We start from the raw sequence: 20,917 nt of genomic DNA on the forward strand, positions 1-20,917 counted from the left end.
CTGCAGCAGAGTCGCTTCACAGGTGGTGAAGTAGGTCTGTAGGTGTCTTTCTCTCCCCCTCTCTGTCTTCCCCCTCTCTACATTTCTCTCTGTCCTATCCAACAACGATGACATATATAACAAGAACAATAGTTACTACAAGGGCAACAAAAGGGAATAAATATTTTTTAAAAAATAAGAGATTCCCCTGTCATTTCCAAAATATGGAATAAAGTTTTTTATATTAATTCAACTTGCATCAGTCTTAAATGCACAGCAAAGCCAAGTTCTAGGTTATTCACTTGCAGTTGGACCATTTAAAAAATACAGGGTTATCCAGTAGGAGAAGGTTATCTAGGAGAATATGCCATATCCATCTGAGTGTCTTGGACACTAAAGTCTTTTTTTTAGGGTTCAAGCCAGTTTATTTCTCATTATTTTAAAAATAATTTTATTAGGGAAACAATGACTTATAAGACAGCTGTTGCCATCTGAATAAAATTTCTTATCTTTTTTTTTAATTTATAAAAGGGAAACATTGGTAACCACATGCAACCATGTGATTAGAGGGTTATAACTTCTCACATCTCCAGACCTTTATGGAGGAAAGAGGGACAGGATATTTGAGTTTAATACCTAGTGGCTGAAAGTTAATCAATCATCCTTATGTAGTGAAACCTCATAAAAACATCCCAAGAGGGGGAAGTTCAGAAAACATTTTTTTTTTTTGGATGGTGACCACAGGGCAACATCAGGAGAGGGTATGGAAACTGTGTACTTTCTTTACTTGACCTGTACATGTCTACTTGATCCTGAACAATAGCCTTTTTGATAAGTCAGTGATCTACTGAGTAAACAAATTTCCTGGGATCTTCAGAACCCTGATATGTTGATCAGAAGCACAGCTTAGCAGCCTGGGCTTGCAACTGGCAAGGAAAGTGGATAGTGGTATTGGGAGATTGGACTCTTAACCCGTAGAATCTGATGCTTTCTCTTTCTTTGGGTATATAGTATCAGAATTGATCTGGATTGAGTTAAATTATAGGATGCCTAGGAGAAATTTGGTATGTCTGTGGGGAATCTATCTCCATATTGGAATTATCTTTCAGGCCACCAATTTCACTTTTCCTCTTTCTCTAGTCCTGGGTAGTATACTTTTCATGCATGTTTCTTTTTTTCCATAACTGGCTATATTTTAATTCAGGTGAGATGAAATGACCTTAATGATCTTTGCAGTACAGGTGAATTTAGCAGATGGAGACTTGTCTCAAGTGGCCTCCCCCAGGGCTCTGTTCTGGCTCCTACGCTATTCAATATTCACATCAATGACCTCCCAGAAACTTCTTCAAGGAAGTTCATCTACGCTGATGACATCTGCTGTGCAACTCAGGCATCCAAGTTCGACATCCTCGAGGAAACACTCACGAAAGACATGTCTCTGATATCTGATTACTGTAAAAAAATGGCGACTAATCCCTAGCACTGCAAAAACGGTATCATCTGTTTTCCATCTACACCATGCCTCGGCCTCGCGTGAGCTTAATGTGCAGCTTGGCGATATGAGAATCCGGCATGAAGCCCAGCCAGTCTATCTTGGCGTTACTCTCGATCGCACTCTGTCATTTCATGAACATCTCATAAAAACGGCAGCAAAGGTGGGTGCGAGGAATAACATCACTGCAAGACTGGCCAGCTCCTCATGGGGCGCGAGCGCTTCCACACTATGATCATCATCTCTGGCATTATGCTATTCCACTGCAGAAAACTGTGCCCCACCCAGTATGGTTCTGTAGCCCCCATGTCCACTTGGTCGATTCCAATTTCTGGAACCATCCGTTCCACCCCGATTCCATGGCTGCCAGTTCTTAGCAACATCGCCCCGCCAGATATTCGTCGGGATGCGGCATCATCTAAGTTCATTTCCCACGTCTACGCTCGACCGGACCTGCCAATATACGCGGATATCTTCGCCCACCCTGTCCAACGCTTGACGTCTCGTCACCCAATCTGGTCCCCTATGCCTACACTGAACTTCTTGGGATGCATTGGATCGACCTTCCCGTGGTGCATCTTGTGAGTACCCATTCATTGGGGAAACTGACGATCTTTCCTAGCCGACTGAATCCACATGGATCCCAGTCACTTTCAAAGCCAGCAACAAGCAGCTCCTGACAGCTTTCAACCTGACGCTGTTGACTGGCTATGGAAGAAGGGCAAATGCTAGAAGAAGAAGAACTGAACTTCTCTGTTCCAGTCTCTTGGAAACAGAGCTGGCAGTCAGCTGAGGTAAAGAACAAACACCTCATCACAGACCCCTGCAAGCGTCAACCCGGCTTTGACCTAGCACGTTATGATTGGGCCCTCCTCAATCGCTATCGAACAGGCCACGGCCGGTGCGCCGCTATGTTCCATCGCTGGGGAGCCAGAGATGACACGAACTGCCCCTGCGGCTCCAGACAGACTATGACCCACATAGTCAACGACTGCCACCTCTCCAGATTCAAAGGAGGTCTCGAAACTTGACATCAGGCTCAACCTGATGCTGTTGACTGGCTACGGAAGAAGGGCAAATGCTAGAAGAAGAAGAACTGGAGAGCTAGGACAGAAGCCCCTAGATATCCCTCAAATAGAAATGGGGCACAGAGGAAAAACCTGGAACTGACATCTTAAAAGAACCAGACCCTCCCTAGGTTTGCCAAAAACTCGCCTCATTAACATAACAAAAGACACCTTTATCAATCATAACACTTAGGAAATTTCCAGACTTTTGTGAGCTGTGAGCCAAGAGTTGCTGATAAAGATCAAATGGATATAAGCATGTATTTGGTCATCTGAATTTCTTTCTCTCTCTCTCTCTTTCTTGCCTCCAGGGTTATCACTGTGCTTGGTATCTGCACTTCAGATCCACTGCTCCTGGAGGCCATTTTTCCCATTTTGTTGTCTGTGTTGTTGTTGCTATTGTTATTGTTGCTGAATAGGACAGAGAAATTGAGAGAGGAGGGGAAGAGAGAAAGGTGGAGAGAAAGACAGATACCTGAAGACCTGCTTCACTGCCAGTGAAACAACCCTCATGCAGGTGGGGAGCTGGGGCCTTGAACCAGGATCCTTAAACCAGGATCCTTGCATTTTGCACCATGTGACTTTAACCCACTGCGCTACCCCTTGGCCCCCCTGAATTTATTTATCACACAAAATATTGTGGGAGGATATGTGAAAGTTGTGGTGGTTAACTGTGTATCAATTTGTCATCCTGGCTATAATGCCTACTTGTTTGTTCAAATTCTAGTCTAGAAATTGGTATGAGAGGGGCCCGGATGGTGGTACACCTGGTTAAGCACACACATTACAGTGCTCGAGGACCTGGGCTCAAGGTCCCGGTCCCCACTTGCAAGGGGAAAGCTTCACAACAGGTGAAGCATATCTGCAGGTGTCTCTCTTCCTCTAGCCCCTCTCTCCCTCCCCATCCCCCCTCAATTTCTCTTTGTTTTATCCAATAAAATAAATAAAATTTTAAAAATGAAGAAAAAGAAAGCAAGCTTTATATAGTAAAAGAAATTGGTGTAAGATTAATTTTATTTACTTTTTTTTTTCCATTGGGGTTACTGATGGGGCTCAGTGTATGCACTATGAATCCACAGCTCCCAGGACCCATTTTATTTTGTTTTATGGATACAGACAGACACTGAGAGGGAAGGAGGACATAGAGAAAGAGAAGCACTATTTTATCACTTATGGATACCTGCCCACCTTGGTGGGAGCTAGAGGACTTGAACCCAGGTCTTTGTGCATGGCACTATATGTGCATTCTACCATACGCACCACTGTCCACAGGATAATTTTTAGATGTGATTAGAGCCAACTACACTCCATAATGAGTGTGAGCCTGATATAATAACTTGAAGACTTTCTCCCTATTGGCATGCCCTATAGATTTCTTACTTGCCAGTTCTGTCTCCTGCATTCTCTCTCTGTGTGTGTGTGTGTGTGAGAGAGAGAGAGAGAGAATGTAAAAGAGCATAGAAATTCCTTGTAATTCAGGTGTATCATCATTTAAAAAATATTTTCTTCAATTTGACATATTTTTCTATGTATAGAAACATGAAAACAGTTTACGTAAACTATATCATACTGCATATACATTGTCCCTTGATGTTAAAATGATCATCTTTTATTAAAATTTTTTATTTGTTTTCCCTTTTGTTGCCCTTATTGTCTTTTTATTGTTGTTGTAGTTATTATTGTTGTTGCTACTGATGTCGTCGTTGTTAGATAGGACAGAGAGAAATGGAGAGAGGAGGGGAAGACAGAGAGGGGAAGAGAAAGACACCTGTAGACCTGCTTCATTGCATGTGAAGCAACTCCCTTGCAGGTGGGTAGCTGGGGGCTTGAACCAGGATCCTTACGCAGGTCCTTGAGCTTTGCTCCACGTGCGCTTAACCTACTGCACTACCACCTGACTCCCAAAATGATTGTCTTAAAATATGTTAGCGCAATTCTTCAGCAGTTACTAAATAATCCACCGCATAACAATGACTTAACAAATTGACTATATCTTGTTCTTTCGGTGATCTCATTTTATTATTTAAATATACAGCCCTCTTTTCTGATATGAAAAGTCAAGAAGGCCTCTAGAACCCCACATCTGCATTTCACAGATCAGCACTTATCTCCAAACTCATCCAGATATAATACATTGTATCTATACAAATTCTGGTATGTAAGTAAATGAGTTGTGTTTGGTTCTACTCTGTGCAAAGGTGTGAATAAAGAGCATATTGCCAAGTTAGCCTATAGCTAGAGTGAATCTGGCCAGACATTGAAAAAGATCACTATTCTGGAGATAGCTAAGAAGTTCTTTACTCACTTGTAAATGTTTTGGTGATAGTGCTGTGGAGCCTCCCCCTAAGTCACCATTACTATTAGGAACAAAGTTTAGTTTGCAAGTAACACGGTAATATTGACAAGTCCAATATTCAGTTAATTTTATAAGACTTTTAAAAATTAAAAATAAAGCAAAATGGGGGGCTGAGCAATGGTGTACCTGGTTAACCACATGCATAACCATGTGTGAGGTCCCAGCCCCACCCCCCCACCCCCAATACTTGTTTCCCACCTGCAGGGGATGCATTGGATCGACCTTCCCGTGGTGCATCTCGTGAGTACCCATTCATTGGGGAAACTGACGATCCTTCCTAGCCGACTGAATCCACATGGATCCCAGTCACTTTCAAAGCCAGCAACAAGCAGCTCCTGACAGCTTTCAAGCTGTTGGTCCTGCTCTTCGAGTCCTCCAACTTAATGTTGAGGGGCTGTCCTTTGCCAAACGCGTTCTTATTGGTCAATTGGCAATACAGCATCAGGCAGACGTTATCTGCCTACAAGAAACACATATAGCAGTCGATGAAGCTGCTCGATTCACCATCAGTGGATTCAATTTAATATGCTATAATCTCCATCCTAAACACGGCCGAGCCATCTACGCCAAATCGTGTCTTGCGGACGTTTACCATACGGCCTCTTCGACCTTCTATGACTCCATTACTATTGGAACTATTCAGCTCGTCAATGTATATAAGCCTCCCAGTGCCTCATGGGATAATGAGGTTCTGCCTAGCCCGAATCACCCAGCCGTTTACGTTGGAGACTTTAATAGTCATCACCAAGACTGGGGATATTCCTCCACTCGTACTGACGGCTCTATCTTAGCCGACTGGGCTTCAGCGAATGACCTCTCCCTATTATACGATCCCAAACAGCCAGGCTCTTTTCACAGTGCTAGATGGAATAAAGACTCGTCACCCGACCTGTGCTGGATTAGCACAGTCAACGGCCAAGCCTTTCCTGCTACGAGACAAGTTCTCAAGATCTTCCCGCACAGTCATCACCACCCAGCTATCATCCACATTGGTCTCCAGCTCTCACTGATTCTGTGCGCGGAGAAACTAAGATGGAACTTTTGGAAAGCAAACTGGCGTCTGTTCAGTGAACTTACCAACAAATCTATTCCTGCAATTCCAATTAACTCTATCCCCTCTGAAGATTCCTACAGGTGCTTCCGCCAAGCCATCTTCAAAGCAGCTTCCCAAGCCATTCCTCGTGGGAGACGTGCTAACTATACGCCTTGTCTTGATGCTTAATGCGAGCAACTACTAAAGCAGTATGATGAGTCGGGCCACCCAGATGTGGCTGACCATCTCATTGCCTCCCTGGATGCAGCACGCCAAGCCCGCTGGCAACAACTCATGGAAAGTCTGAACTTCACCCACTCAAGTAGGAAGGCCTGGAAGCTTCTTCACAGACTGGGTGCCGGTAGCCAACCCCCTCCCGTCTCCCATCCTCCCGTATCTCCAAACTCAGTGGCCAGTCACCTAACTCAAGTTGGACATGCTAAGATCGACCCAGTCTGGAAAAGAGAAATTTCCCACCAGTGGTCATCCCACTTCCGGTTATCTTGTCCATCTCCAAAACTCTCTCCCTTTACACTGTCTGAACTGGAAGACGCTTTGAAGAGGGTTAAACCGGGAACAGCTGCTGGCTATGATAACATCACCCCAGAACTCATTCTTAACCTGGGTCCCCCGGCAAAGAAGTGGCTCACTTCATTCCTGTCCCACATCTTGGAATCTGAGTCTATGCCCAAAGTTTGGCGTCGTGCGAAAATTATAGCGGTTTTGAAACCAAAGAAAGACCCAATACTGGCCGCCAGCTATAGACCAATTTCTCTCCTCTCCGTGTGTTACAAACTCCTTGAGAGGCTGCTTCTGTCACGTATTTCTCATCTTACAGATAAATTCCTATCACCTGCCCAAGCTGGTTTCCGCCCAGGAAGATCTACCTGCGAACAAGCCCTGGCCCTCTCAACTTACATTGAAAATGGATTCCAGAAGAATTTAAAGACGGGTGCTGTCTTTGTTGATCTCACAGCAGCCTATGACACGGTCTGGCACCGTGATCTCCTAGTCAAGATCTCAAGATGCCTGCCTCCATGGGTGGCCAACACTATATCGTTTCTTCTCCAAAACAGAAGATTCCGGGTGCATCTGGGTGACAAGTCTAGCAGATGGAGACCTGTCTCAAGTGGCCTCCCCTAGGGCTCTGTTCTGGCTCCTATGCTATTTAATATTTACATCAATGACCTCCCAGAAACTTCTTCAAGGAAGTTCATCTACGCCGATGACATCTGCTGTGCAACTCAGGCATCCAAGTTCGACATCCTCGAGGAAGCACTCATGAAAGACATGTCTCTGATATCTGATTACTGTAAAAAATGGCGACTAATCCCTAGCACTGCAAAAACGGTATCATCTGTTTTCCATCTACACCATGCCTCGGCCTCGCGTGAGCTTAATGTGCAGCTTGGCGATACGAGAATCCGGCATGAAGCCCAGCCAGTCTATCTTGGCGTTACTCTCGATCGCACTCTGTCATTTCATGAACATCTCATAAAAACGGCAGCAAAGGTGGGCGCGAGGAATCACATCATTGCAAGACTGGCCAGCTCCTCATGGGGCGCGAGCGCTTCCACACTACGATCATCATCTCTGGCATTATGCTATTCCACTGCAGAATACTGTGCCCCAGTATGGTTCCGTAGCCCCCATGTCCACTTGGTCGATTCCAAATTATATTCCTCCATGAGGATAATTTCTGGAACCATCCATTCCACCTCGGTTCCATGGCTGCCAGTTCTTAGCAACATCGCCCCGCCAGATATTCATCGGGATGCGGCATCATCTAAGTTCATTTCCCACGTCTATCCTCGACCGGACCTGCCAATATACACGGATATCTTCGCCCACCCTGTCTAACGCTTGACGTCTCGTCACCCAATCTGGTCCCCTATGCCTACACTGAACTTCTTGGGATGCATTGGATCGACCTTCCCGTGGTGCATCTTGTGAGTACCCATTCATTGGGGAAACTGACGATCTTTCCTAGCCGACTGAATCCACATGGATCCCAGTCACTTTCAAAGCCAGCAACAAGCAGCTCCTGACAGCTTTCAACCTGACGCTGTTGACTGGCTATGGAAGAAGGGCAAATGCTAGAAGAAGAAGAACTGAACTTCTCTGTTCCAGTCTCTTGGAAACAGAGCTGGCAGTCAGCTGAGGTAAAGAACAAACACCTCATCACAGACCCCTGCAAGCGTCAACCCGGCTTTGACCTAGCACGTTATGATTGGGCCCTCCTCAATCGCTATCGAACAGGCCACGGCCGGTGCGCCGCTGTGTTCCATCGCTGGGGAGCCAGAGACGACCCGAACTGCCCCTGCGGCTACAGACAGACTATGACCCACATAGTCAACGACTGCCACCTCTCCAGATTCAAAGGAGGTCTCGAAACTCGACATCAGGCTCAACCTGACGCTGTTGACTGGCTATGGAAGAAGGGCAAACGCTAGAAGAAGGGGGGAAGCATCATAAACTGTGAAGAGACTGCAGGTCTCTCTCCTTCTCTCTCTCTCTATCTCTCCCCCTCCTCTCAATTTCTTTCTGTCATATTAAATTTAAAAAAAAAGGAAAAATGGCCACTGGGAGTGGTGGATTCATCGTACAGGCACTGAGCCCCTAGTTCCAAAATCAATCAATCAATCAATCAATAATTTTAAATAAACAAATTAAATAATAAAAATTAAAATTAAAAAAATAAAATAATAAATAAAAGAAAAGAAAAAGGAGAGTAAAGACTTATGAATGTGTCTTCTTGAAATTTCAGTAAGAACATAATCTGCATTTTACATTTACCCATTTATACACGTAATTGTGCACTCATGAGTGTTGAACAGAATGGGTATTCTTAGAGAACAAAGAAACACATGTTAGTGTTTCTCTGAAACATAACTGACAGAGGACTTTCAGAGACTGACTCTTCCCGCTGTAGACTTTATTCTTCATCCAGCATCTTCATTTACGGAGATCCTGATTTAAGTCCCCTGAGTCAACACACAACTCCCAGCAGCTGGGATTCCCTGAGACAGCTAAGTGGCATTTTGCACTACTAGTCTTCTCAGACTTTAGACAAGGAGAATAATATTCTCTGAAATGGCAATAGTGATGGCAAGAATTAATTTGTGGATGTGGTTACAAGAAATTTTAGCAAGGTCTGAAATGTAACGTATAATTAGCACTTTGCTGGCACAGCAGTCAGCCTCTAGAAATTTATTTCCACTCTACTTTTTTAATATAATTTAAATACTTTCATTTAATTTATTTACTTTATCATATTCTAAAGAAAACTTGCTTATAAGTGCTAATATTATCTTTAAGACTACCCTTCCTCCTAAATATCACTTAGGAGGTTCACATAAGATGTGTATGAGCAGACATTTTTCACAGATACTGAAAGATTAAAACTTGTATATGTGAGAGGAACTACCTCATATTAGCATTATATCAAACTAGGCTTCTAAAAAATTAACAGAGTTGATAAATCACATACAGAGAACCAATACAAAAATGGGCAATCAAAATACTAAAAGGAAAGTAATCCAAATCAAGACATGCATGACTTTATCCTACTTGTGTATTTACTTATTTATATTATCCATAAATCACTCAACAGCATTATCCCCAAACATATTTCTACATATTGGGAAAAGAACAGTAATCAAAGTGAACAAAAATTTTTTTAAATGTATTTATTAGATAGAGACAGAGAGAAATTGAGGGAAAGGAGAGATAGAAGGAAGGACACAGAGAGACACCTGCAGCACTGCTTCACCACCCGTGAAGCTTTCCCCCTGCAGGTGGGGACCAGGGGCTTGAACCTGATTTAACACAACTTCTTACATTTTAGTGGAGAGAGATATATATCTGCACTCAAATCAATCCGAACGTAATAAAGAAAACAGTGCTCCCTGGCTCCCCACCTGCAGGGGAGTCACTTCACAAGCAGTGAAGCAGGTCTGCAGGTTTCTTATCTTTCTCTCTCCCCTCTGTCTTCCCCTCCTCTCTCCATTTCTCTCTGTCCTATCCAACATCAACGACATCAATAACAACAACAATAATAACTACAATAAAAAAACAAGGGCAACAAAAAGGGAATAAATAAATATTTTTAAAAAGTAAAGAAAACAGTGGCATAAGTGTATTAGATGTTAAATAATAAAGTGCCACAAAACATAAGAGATTTAAAATAAATAACCATTTGGCATCATTTAATCACAAAGGCATATTTATAAGATAAATGGCAGGAAATAGAGTTGTTCAAAATCTGAAAATCAAATTGGTAAATTATCTGCAGATGCTTAGCAAGTATAAATAAGGTGAGGAGCTGAGGGAAATGGCTTGGCATTAAAAAAACTTCTCACAACTAAGCAATAACATGCTTTGACAGGTCTTCCAATCAACAACATGGAGAGGCTGGAAGGTTGCAATGGATATCACACCATGGTTTTACACAACTTGTGATTCTGAAGAAAGGGCAGTTGCACAGCAAAATCAGAAAACATTCACAACTTCTACAGTTTAATAAAAGAAAATAAATGGTTTGACTCATATGCAGACTATAGACATCTGAATATATGAATGTGAAAAAAACAAAATGTCAACCTATTTCCAAGTCTGGGAGAGAACTACAGTGGTTATTCATGGGGGTAGGGATGGGGACACAGACCTTTGGTGATGGGAGTGGTGAAAAATGAATAAATAAATAAATAAGCATTAAAGGCTCAAAAGCAAAATAAAAGAAAATAAATAACTGACTTAACTAGGCTCAGAATGCAGCATAAGAATAAGAGGGATTATCTTCCAGTTAACTCTAGTGCATATAACACTGGAATAATAGAACAATAGAAACAAGTAATAATAGCAAATGGCAATATGCTTCTAAAGAAGTAGAAAGTAGGCAGAGGGTAGATAGCATAATGGTTATGCAAAGAGACTCTTGTGCCTGAGGCTCCAAAGTACCAGGTTCAATCTCCCGCACCACCATAAGCCAGAGTTGAGCAGTGCTCTGGTAAAAAAAAAAAAAAAAAAAAAGTAGACAACAACATTAGCCCTAATAACCTATTAAAATTCTAAGATTGCTTGTATAGTGATGAAAATCTTACTATTATTCAATAATAAGCTGATTCTTAATTAAAAGTAAGTGCGTTAAGCAGTTGTGTTGATAAGTCTTTAAAATAAGGAGAAGTTTTATAAGACCAGGAGTTGAGTATATATATAATAAAATTATAAAATTTGTATTTTCAAGGACTCCTGAGCTTTAAACTTCTATTAAAACACCCACTAATTGCAGCTCAGGGCGTGGCTCAATGGCCAACAGCAGGATTTGCATGCTTGACCCCTGGTATTGAGTATACCAAAGTTATGCTTTGGCTTAAGTTCTCTCGGTGTGTCCATATTCCTCCTGCAAATGAATAAAAGTATATTAATTAAATATTCCCTTAGGTCGAAATAAATCCACTAGTTATCTCCTAAGAATTTCTTGGGCATCTCTGACTGAGCATGCCCTAAACTCAACTCTGTATCTTGTTTAATATCCTGTTTCTTCATCTCAAGTAGTCACTTTACTCAGATAAGCAAGCAGCAAAACTGGGAAACTTCCTCTCTCTGTCTACCTACACACACACACACACACACACACACACACACACACACACACACCTATTGACTACATACTACATACTTTGGCTATCTGTTCTTTCCATCACCAGTTTCTTTTTCTTTTGCCTCCCCGGTTATTGCTGGGTCTCAGTGCCTGCACTATGAATCTACTGCTCCTGGAGGATATTTTTCCCCTTTTGTTGCCCTTGTTGTTTCTCGTTGTAGTTTTGATATCATTGTTGTCATTACTGTCGTTGTTGTTGGATAGGACAGAGAGAAATCGAGAGAGGAGAGGAACACAGAGAGGAGGAGAGAAAGACACCTGCAGACCTGCTTCTCAATGCTTGTGAAACAACTCCCCTGCAGGTGGGGGGGAGTCAGGGGCTCAAATCAGGATTCTTATGCCTGTCCTTGTGCTTCTCGCCATGTGCACTTAACCCACTGTACTACTGCCCGGCCCCCAACTTTAATTTTCTTAACTTCATCAATACAGACATTATACCTTTAATCTAATAATAAATCTAATAATCCCAAATATTTACTCATAAGAGTTCACACAATGTTTTAAGACAGAACTGTATATTCATCTCAACATTTACTCTGTAACAAGATACTAGAGTCATTCCTAGGCACCGATCCCTGTGAAGATGTTATCTTATGCCACCTTTACAACCCATCTAGCTAAATGCTATCATATCCTAATAATATCAGTCTTACATTATGAGATTACTGATGCATTTATGAGGCTCACTGTAGCACATTTACTGAGGCGATGACAAACATAAAGCAGCATTACAGCTTAGAGAGGACTCAAGAGTTAAAATAAACATTGACAAAATGAAAAAGATAAAAAAATGAAAAAGGGGGCCAGGTGGTGGTGCACCTGGTTAAGCGCACACACTACAGTGCACAAGGAACCAACCGGGTTCAAGCCCCTGGTCCCCACCTGCAGGGGAAAGCTTCACGAGTGGTGAAGCAGGGCTGCAGGTGTCTCTCTGTCTCTCTTCATCTCTATCATCCCTTCCCCTCAATTTCTCTCTGTCTCTATCTAGCAAAAAATAAAGTTAAAAAATTAAAAAAAAATGAAAAAGATTTGAGCAGTTTGAAACAGTAATTGCTAAACTCTGCTTCTCCTTTTTAAGCCCTTATGTTAGATACTTGCAGGAATGTATCAATGAGTCACTTAGAACCTTAGCTTTAGGAGCTGTTGATGCTATATAGGAATATTTATTTGAAAAGAATTTTATGAGGTAAATATTTTAAAAGAGGGGAGACAACATAAAATTGTTGAGATCAAAAGTACTAATCACAAGGCCATGTGGTCACACACCTGGTTGAGTGCACATTATAATACAAAAGGACCTGGGTTCAAACCCCCAGGGGCAAGGGGCAAGCTTTGCAAGTGAAGTATGAAGTAGTGTTGCAGGACTTCCTCTCTCTCTCTCTCTCTCTCTCTCTCTCTCTCTCCCTCTGTCCCTTCCCTCTCGATTTGTGAGACTCTCTCTATTTATCAAATAAATAAAGGTAGTAAAAAACAATTTAAAAAAAAGTACTAGTCACCAGTCTTCAACACCAACCAGCAACCAGCTAAACTATCTGCACAACAACATTCGAGCACCTGTATCTGTACCAACCTATATCCATAGACTTTGCAGCATTCATTGGGGCTTGATGTATTTTAGTACATGGGGTGCTGGAAGCAAGTTTAGTTGGCAGGATGTTTGCTCTATGGAGTACAGAGGAACAAATAAATACTTCTCTTTCTTTGGAGAAAGTAGTCCGAAAGTTTTTATTTTTAACCAGGACTTTCTTTTCCCACAATGGTATTAATGATTTCACTTTTGTTTATCAATTTTTACTCACAAGGCTACATTTTAACATTCCTTTAAAGACAAGAACATTCTTTGTCAAAGCAAAATTCAGGAATCATGGGAGAAATATGGGATGCTTTGATTCTGCAGTTAAAATACTTCATTTTTACATGGACACAGATTCATTCCTCAGAGAATGATCACCATTGCCATCAGAATGAGCAACTTTGCTTGTGTTGATGTGTACTGATTTATTCTATGATTTGTGTGTCCTCAGGGTGCAATCATGATGGAAGCTAATTTCCTAGCTCCTAGGACAATAGAGTTTGGATGATCAATGCCTGGAACAGACTGACTAAATCATACAGTGTCTCTGACAAAGAGAGAGACATAAATTTCCATTTCAAGTATCTCTGCATAATAATGTCATATAATAGTGGTATGCCCCTTTAGAGACCATAGACATTACTGTGTACCTTCCTCAAATGGGTGGTTATGCTCACCCTCTCCTATAACTGGGCACTCTTCTTAGTTCAGTTTTATTCTGAAAACTTTTCTGTTAAATACATCACTATTGTAAGCACTACTTAAGCTCAACATTTCTGCTTTCCTGTTCTTTCTGATAGCATATCCCTTAAAGAAAGATAATGGACATGTGACTTCCTTTGTCCACATAAAATGAGAAGTGATCTGTGTCACTTCCGGGTAAAAGCCATTTAAGGTTTGGTCACACTTTCTGGGGTAGGCTGGGATTATAGACCATCATCGAAACAGTCTTGGAGACTTTGTCCGAGGGAGATTAAATCTATCTGTATTAAGCAACTAAGGTTGTAGTTGTGGCTGTGCGTGTTACCCACTCTGATATAGCCGGTCACTAGCTCGTCATGCTGATCACCATTTATACAGTAGTCCACAGTTGCATGTGTAGCTGCCATCCCAGTGAAATGTGTTTGTACATGTGTCAGCCCCAGTCACTTGAAGGCAAAGTCTCATGGAATTATCTGGTAGTAGAAGAATGGTGCAGGGATAATTAGACTGTGTGTCCCAGATCCCTGAATTAGCAATGAGAACCTCCCAGTGTAAATAACCATTATGGTTTATTACCAATGAGATACTTGTTTTATGGGAGGAACTAGGAGTTTAATATAGATCATGCTGAACTGTTTAGATGAGTGGGAAATTTAGTGGAAATGCCCAATAACTAATTGATCATGTAGAAATAGGGTAAACAGCTTAAGAATGAGGATAAAGAAGTAATCTTTGAGTCTTTGGTCAAACCACCCTGAACTCGTCTGATCTCAGAAGCTAAGCAGGGTTGGGCCTGGTTAGTACTTGGATGGGAGAAGTAATCTTTGAAAGCTGAATATAAGGTAATATTTCCAGGGGGAATGGCAATAAGCCAGAAAGAGAAAAGGCCATAAAATAAGCTTCAGGAAGCACTCGGATTTGGGAAGCAAAGAAGAAGTAAGGGAGATAGGAGAACTATGATGACAGATCCCATTCATTCTGTGAGCCAAGAATATCACATCTTCATTAATAAATTCATTTACATTAAATTTTTTAGGTTCTTAATGAGGATAAAAAATGGCACTGCTCCTTAACAAGCCACTTACTCTCTCGGATATTAAAACAGATTACCCATCTGACAGGCAACTGGACATTAGCTCTAATCAAAAGCAAAATGATTTTTCAATTCCATGTCCTAGGACTAATTTATCAAGATTTAAAGTTTTTCAGTAGGAACAGAACTTCTCGACAAGGATGGTTTGTTCTGCTTTACAGTCTCTGTAGTCATTCATTTATTTAACAAGCTTAATTCTACAAATTGGGCCTGTGCTAGGCACTTTGGGGGTGCACTCAGGTGTTAAACTGCCTAAAGCTTTCCCTTTTTGTAAGAATAACCCCAAATGTAAATTAGCTAATATTTTCTAAACCCAGGCACTCCATAAGAACCTTACACACAGGGGCCAGGTGGTGGCCAACTGAGCTAAGTGCACATATTACCAAGCTCAAGAACCTGGGTTCCAGCTCACCCCCCCACACCCCCACTCCCCACATGCAGGGGGTCTGCTTCACGAGTGATGAAGCAAATCTACAGGTGTCTCTCTTTCTTCCCTCTCTCTATCTCCCCCATCCACAATTAATTTCTCCCTGTCCTATTTAATAAAAATTAGGAAGAAAAAAAGGAGGAAAAAATAGCCACCAGGAGCAGTGGATTTGTAGTGCTGGCATCCAGTCCCAATGATAGCCCTGGTGGCAATTAAAAATAAATAAATAAATAAATACATACATACATACAGACAGACAGAAAGAAAGAAAGAAAGAGGCAGTTGGTGGTCCACCTGGTTGAACACATATGTTACAGTGTTCAGGGACCCAGGTTCGAGTCCCTGATCCCCACATGCAAGGATAAAGCTTCACGAGTGGTGAAGCAATGCTGCAGGTGTCTCTCTCCCTCTCTATCACCCCCTTCCCTCTCAATTTATGGCTGTGTCTATCCAGTAAATAAATAAAGATGATTTTAAAAATTTAAAGGAGGAGGAAGAGGAGAACCTTATACACGATTCCTCATTTAGCCTTCATGATTGAGGTGCATGTCATCATTCTGCAGCAAGAGAGGATTAAATATTAAGAAATACCTCTCTGTACACTAAGGTTTGAGAAGTACAGTGCTGTCACCCTACTATGCACACTGTACCTCATGGGACCATGAAAGAGGAAATAAATCTTCCTCCCCACAAGTGCGATTGGAACTGGGGCAATGAGGAGGTGTTCGTGTGCTCTCCAAGGGCTAAAGGAAGGATTCAGACAGCAGATTCTTGTAGTTTCAGACGCAAGAAATCAGCAAGGATCCGGACCACTTCCAAAAGCAGCAGATACTGAGCCGGGTCTTGAAGCCAGGACATTCCCTCAATTCATTTCATTAAAAATAAGTTCTGTGCCAAATGGACAAGTGCCCACATCAATAGACTGGAGTTAGCTTCTCCAGCCAGGATTCCTCTTACCAACCAGGATCCAAATAGCAACATCAACAAGCAGCTTTGACACATCAGTAGAACTTGCTGCTATCACACTATTGGACTTGTCTAGTTTAATCAACAATGTTAATAACAAAGTGAGTTCGGTCTTCAGTACCACTTACTCTCCAGACAGGAGGACGGACGAACACTAGTGTAAACAGTTGAGTGCGGCTTGGTGTGCAGGCCCGCGGTTACTGGTACTTAGTTCAGGGTGTGGTGTGGTCTTCCCAACCGCCCCCCTCCCCCCCAGCCTTCGAGCTCTTCCGTCCTCCCTACTGTGGGGTAAGGGGATATCAAGAGTGGCACTCCTTTCTTGTTCTTGACTCACCCTGGCTTCCTAAAATGCTGACCTGAATAAACCACCTTGCCATGGACTTGGTTCCCCTTGGAACTGTCCAGGACTCTCTCCAGTCAGCAGCCCCACGTCCCTCTGCCGGAACCTCTATCTGACTGCCCATCCCCAGTCCCCGCCCCAGAATGGGTGGCGTTGGCGGGGCTCGGGGTGGATTCGCTGGGTGGCAGTGGCAGACGGCGAGTCACGTGCGGCGGTGGGGGCGGAGCGCGCGGCTGGGTGGGTGGAGAAAACAAAGCCCCCAGCTGTCAGCAGGGGAACCTGGCGCCCGCGCTGGAGCAGGTGAGTCAAGTGCATTTAAAGCTGCACCGCCGAGGCGCACCCTGACACCCCCAGGCTGGGCACAGTCCCTCCCAGGCGGGTACTGGCCGCGCCTCCTGACGCGCGAACCGGGGCTGCAGTCTGGCAGCGGCTCTCTAAACGGCGGGACTGAGGGGTCTGTGAGCCCAGCAAGAAGTTGCACGGGGGGGTTGGTTGGTGTTGTAGCCCCTGGGTGTGCATCCACCGCGCTCCCGCCAGCTGCCGCTCTGTTTGGGGGGGCACCCAGTGCGGCGTACCCCCGAAAGCGAAGGAAGTCAGGCTGCCACGCTGGCAGAAGCCAGGTGGACTAACTGGGGGGGGGGGGGGGGAGGGAGTGCGGGCCCAAGCTGTCCGGGACATTTGGCTTGGGTGTAGGAAGGGGTCTTTTGGGAGGAGCCGGAGTTGGGGCGCAGTGGCTGAGAGCCGGGAGCGTGGGCTGGGGGCTGGAGGTAGACGAGGAAGTGCAGTGAGCTGAGCTGGGGTGCAAAACCCTGCACCCCACCATCACCACACCCAACCCACTGATACTTCTGGTGTTCCTGGTGGCAGAGAGGACCCCTACTACACACACCCCACTCAGATCCCTGCTCCTGGTGTGCTTGTGCTTCCTGGTGTCAGGGATTGGCAAGCGGAGAGAGTGGAGAAAGAAAGCGTGCTATTATTATTATTCTGAGTCCGAGTGATTCTTCCACGGGGAGCAGCCCTGACCGCCGGGAGAAAGCCACTCAGAGACTCCCCACTCTGCTCCTGGTGACACTTTTTGAGCACATTATCCTGAGAAGGGCTTCACCAGTTCCAGAAATCCCACAAAGGGCCTGGAGGAGCAGGGGCAAAGAACCACCCTCCCCTCACAGTCTGGAGCGCTGGGTAACGCAGACTTTCTGTCCCCGGAGAAGCCCTTGGGATTTGGCCATCCCTGGAGTCTCTCCGCCTGTCCGTCCTTCTGCAGAGAGCCGAGCTGTAGCCTGGTGGGAAGGTGGAGGGGGTTTGCAAACATTTGATCAGGAGGAGCCTTTGTCTTAACCTTCTGCCAGTCCTCACTGGGTTAGTAGCGCGTGGAGTAATTAATATTCTAAACACTAGCTGCCCCTTCAGCACCAGCTAACACTGTTGTCCTTTCTCTGAGGGTTTTTATTTATTTATTTATTTATATTTATTTATTAGAATTTTTCCATCACTTGCTCATATACTCTTCTTTAAAAAAAAGTGTGGGGGTGTGTGTGATCCAGACTCACTGGGCAAGAGGAGGTCACAACACCCACTTAGAGCTTAGTCATGTAAAATCAAGGGTTAAGTGTTCAAACCGGCACCCGCCCGCTGGCCACCGGGGAGGAGACAGAAGAACTGTGCTGATTAGCATAGTATCTGCCCTGGGGCCCCGCTGCTAGGCGGCTGCTGGGTCTCTGTAGGTGCTAGAGTAGCATGCAGTCCCTGTCTCCTTGAGTTTGGGACGCAGCACCTGCTTCTAATCTGAGAGCACCCTCAGGCTTGCACCTTTGCTGAACAAGACATTGTGGAATGAAACAAAACAGAGATCAAAAGGTAACCGAAGGAAAAGAAACTTTTGGAATATTTTTGCTGGACACTAAATTGAGCTACTATTTTTAACAAGCTGGGAGTAAGGGGTGGGGAGAAGTCGATCTTATCTAGCCAGTGTTCCTTTTGGAAATGCTCGCATTGCTTTGGTAGAGTTATTTTATGCCATACTGTTATAAGACATCATCAGAGGTTATTTTCCAGTGGAGTCTTTAAGTTTATGGGGCCTAATATGCGAGGACAAATATTGGAGACTAGTCCCCACCTACATGGGTAAAGCTTCAGGAGCAGGGAAGCAGTGCTGCAGGTGTCTTTCTTCCTCTTGCCCTCCTTATCTTCCCCTTCCCTCTTAATTTCTCCTCTGTCTCTCTCCACAGAATACCTAAATCAAATGAAATATTTAAAAAGCTGTTAATTTTTTTAAAAATAAGTTGAATGACCCATGGAGTGGTTGTTAGGTAAACTTACCTGGAAAGTTGCCTTTGCATAGGGTAAGTAAGTGATGCTTCTTGAACTTTGTTTGCTACCTGTTCAGTTACCTGGGAAACTTTCAAATATTTTGGTGCCTGTGCTTCATTTCAGCCATTTAAATGAGACTGGAGGTGAGAACCAGGCATCAGCAAAAATAGAAAAATAAAATAAAAAACAAAAAGGCCTCCAGGAGTTGCATTTTTGCAGCAAAGTGTAAGAAGCACTGATGCAAAGGTGAAATTTGGTGACTAGCAGTTGCTTCTAGAGAAGACATGGGTTTGGGGTGTCGGGGAGGGAGATATACTGGACTGGGGTGCTTTTGAAAATGTCCTGGGGTTGGGGGCTGTCCTCTGGCTGGCTCATGGTGACACCTGCAGCATCAGTTTTCACTGCTACCCTTCTCTCCAACTACCCACCTTAGGTTCTGGTTCTTATTGGAAAGACTGTATTGGATCAGTGCTGTCAATAAGTAGCATTAGCAATCACGGTTTGTTTTTGTTTGTTTGTTTGTTTGGGGGTTTTGCTGGTTTTATTTACTTTATTTGCCACCAGGGATGTCATTGGGGCTCAGTGCCAGTACTAGGAATCTACTGCTCCTTGTGGACGGACATTTTTGGCTTTTTTTTTCTCCTCCATTTTTGACAGAAAGGACAGAGAGAAATTGACAGGAGAGGGGAAAGAGACAACCTGCAGACCTGCTTCACTACTGGTGAAGCTCCCCCTTCTGCAGGTGGGAGTGGCCCTCTCTGCAGGTAGGGAACTGGGAGCTTGAACCCAGGTACTTCTGCATGTGATATGTGCACTTAGCCAGGTGAGCTACTACCCGGCCCCCAACAACCACAGCTGTTAAGGAGATGAGTAGCAACTTTTCATTCAATTGATAGGGTGATTCCTGTGGAGTAGCCAGTGGGGAAACCCAGCAGAAACTAACTCTAGCAGCCTGGTGAGTCAGCATGCTGTGTTGTAAGGTGGAGCCTGGGAATAGGAAGTAATTGCATGAAGTCACTGAGTGGCTCCACATACTCCATTCCTTTGAAAGTATTTCTGAATAACTGAACAGGGTCTTGCTTATGGTGGTTTCATTTCCCCGCACCCCACTCTACCTGCTTCATACTAACACTGTCCCCTGTTAGAGGAAGGGCACAAAGACAGCTGGATATCTTGTACCAGCCTTGGTTAGGGTTAAAAAAAAATAATAAAAAGATAAAAAGTCCCAACAGAAAGTGTTGAAGAAGTGTAAACTGCTTGGAATTATTACAGTCGTGCAACATAGAGAGGTTGGAGGGCTGGGGGAGATAGTATAAAGGTTATGCAAACAGACTCTCATGCCAGAGGCTCCAAAGTCCCAGGTTCAATCTCCTGCACCACCATAAGCCAGACAGAGCTCTGAGCAGTGCCCTGGTGTTTCTCTCTCTGTGGGTGTCTATCTCTGCATCTTTCTAAAAGATAAAATAAATTATATATATGAAAGTCTTTTAAAAGGGTAGACTATAATATATAAATGTTGAGTCAAAAACAAACAAACAAGTGCTATTTTACTATATTCAGGGGCATCATGTGAGCTGCTTAAATAGAAATGACTACACCTAACAGTTTTTATGAAAATGTGTTTGCTACTAACCAAAGGTCTCTCACTTACAAAATCTCATCTTCAATGACCAGAGGGCTCTGAGCTCCAATTGCATCAGACCTCAGAGAGAAAATGAGGAAGGACATTCAGAAGTAACAACAGGTGTAGGTGTGACTTAGAAAGAAAGAGAAGGCAGGGGAGTCGGGCTGTAGTGCAGCGGGTTAAGCGCAGGGGGCGCAAAGCACAAGGACCGGCATAAGGATCCCGGTTCGAACCCCAGCTCCCCACCTGCAGGGGAGTCGCTTCACAGGCGGTGAAGCAGGTCTGCAGGT

The 20,917-nt window shown here is 43.7% G+C and overlaps 1 protein-coding gene across 2 annotated transcripts in view; it reads left to right on the forward strand.

Moving 5' to 3' along the window:
- The first annotated feature begins 16,923 nt into the window (after window positions 1–16,923).
- MAPRE2 (microtubule associated protein RP/EB family member 2) overlaps window positions 16,924–20,917 on the forward strand; it is a 202,173-nt gene continuing 198,179 nt past the window's right edge. The window contains exon 1 of one of the 2 annotated variants that reach the window (XM_060173718.1): window positions 16,924–16,990. Coding sequence is in view for 1 of the 2 variants with exons in the window: in XM_060173714.1 (XP_060029697.1) it covers window positions 18,527–18,550 (24 nt within the window). In the remaining variant the exon portion in view is untranslated. Of the gene's footprint in view, window positions 16,991–18,370; window positions 18,551–20,917 lie in introns of those variants that run through there. The other variant, XM_060173714.1, reaches the window with a different exon arrangement.

This window comes from Erinaceus europaeus, chromosome 15 (assembly GCF_950295315.1).
Source record: "Erinaceus europaeus chromosome 15, mEriEur2.1, whole genome shotgun sequence".
In the NCBI taxonomy this organism is placed as follows: domain Eukaryota; kingdom Metazoa; phylum Chordata; class Mammalia; order Eulipotyphla; family Erinaceidae; genus Erinaceus; species Erinaceus europaeus.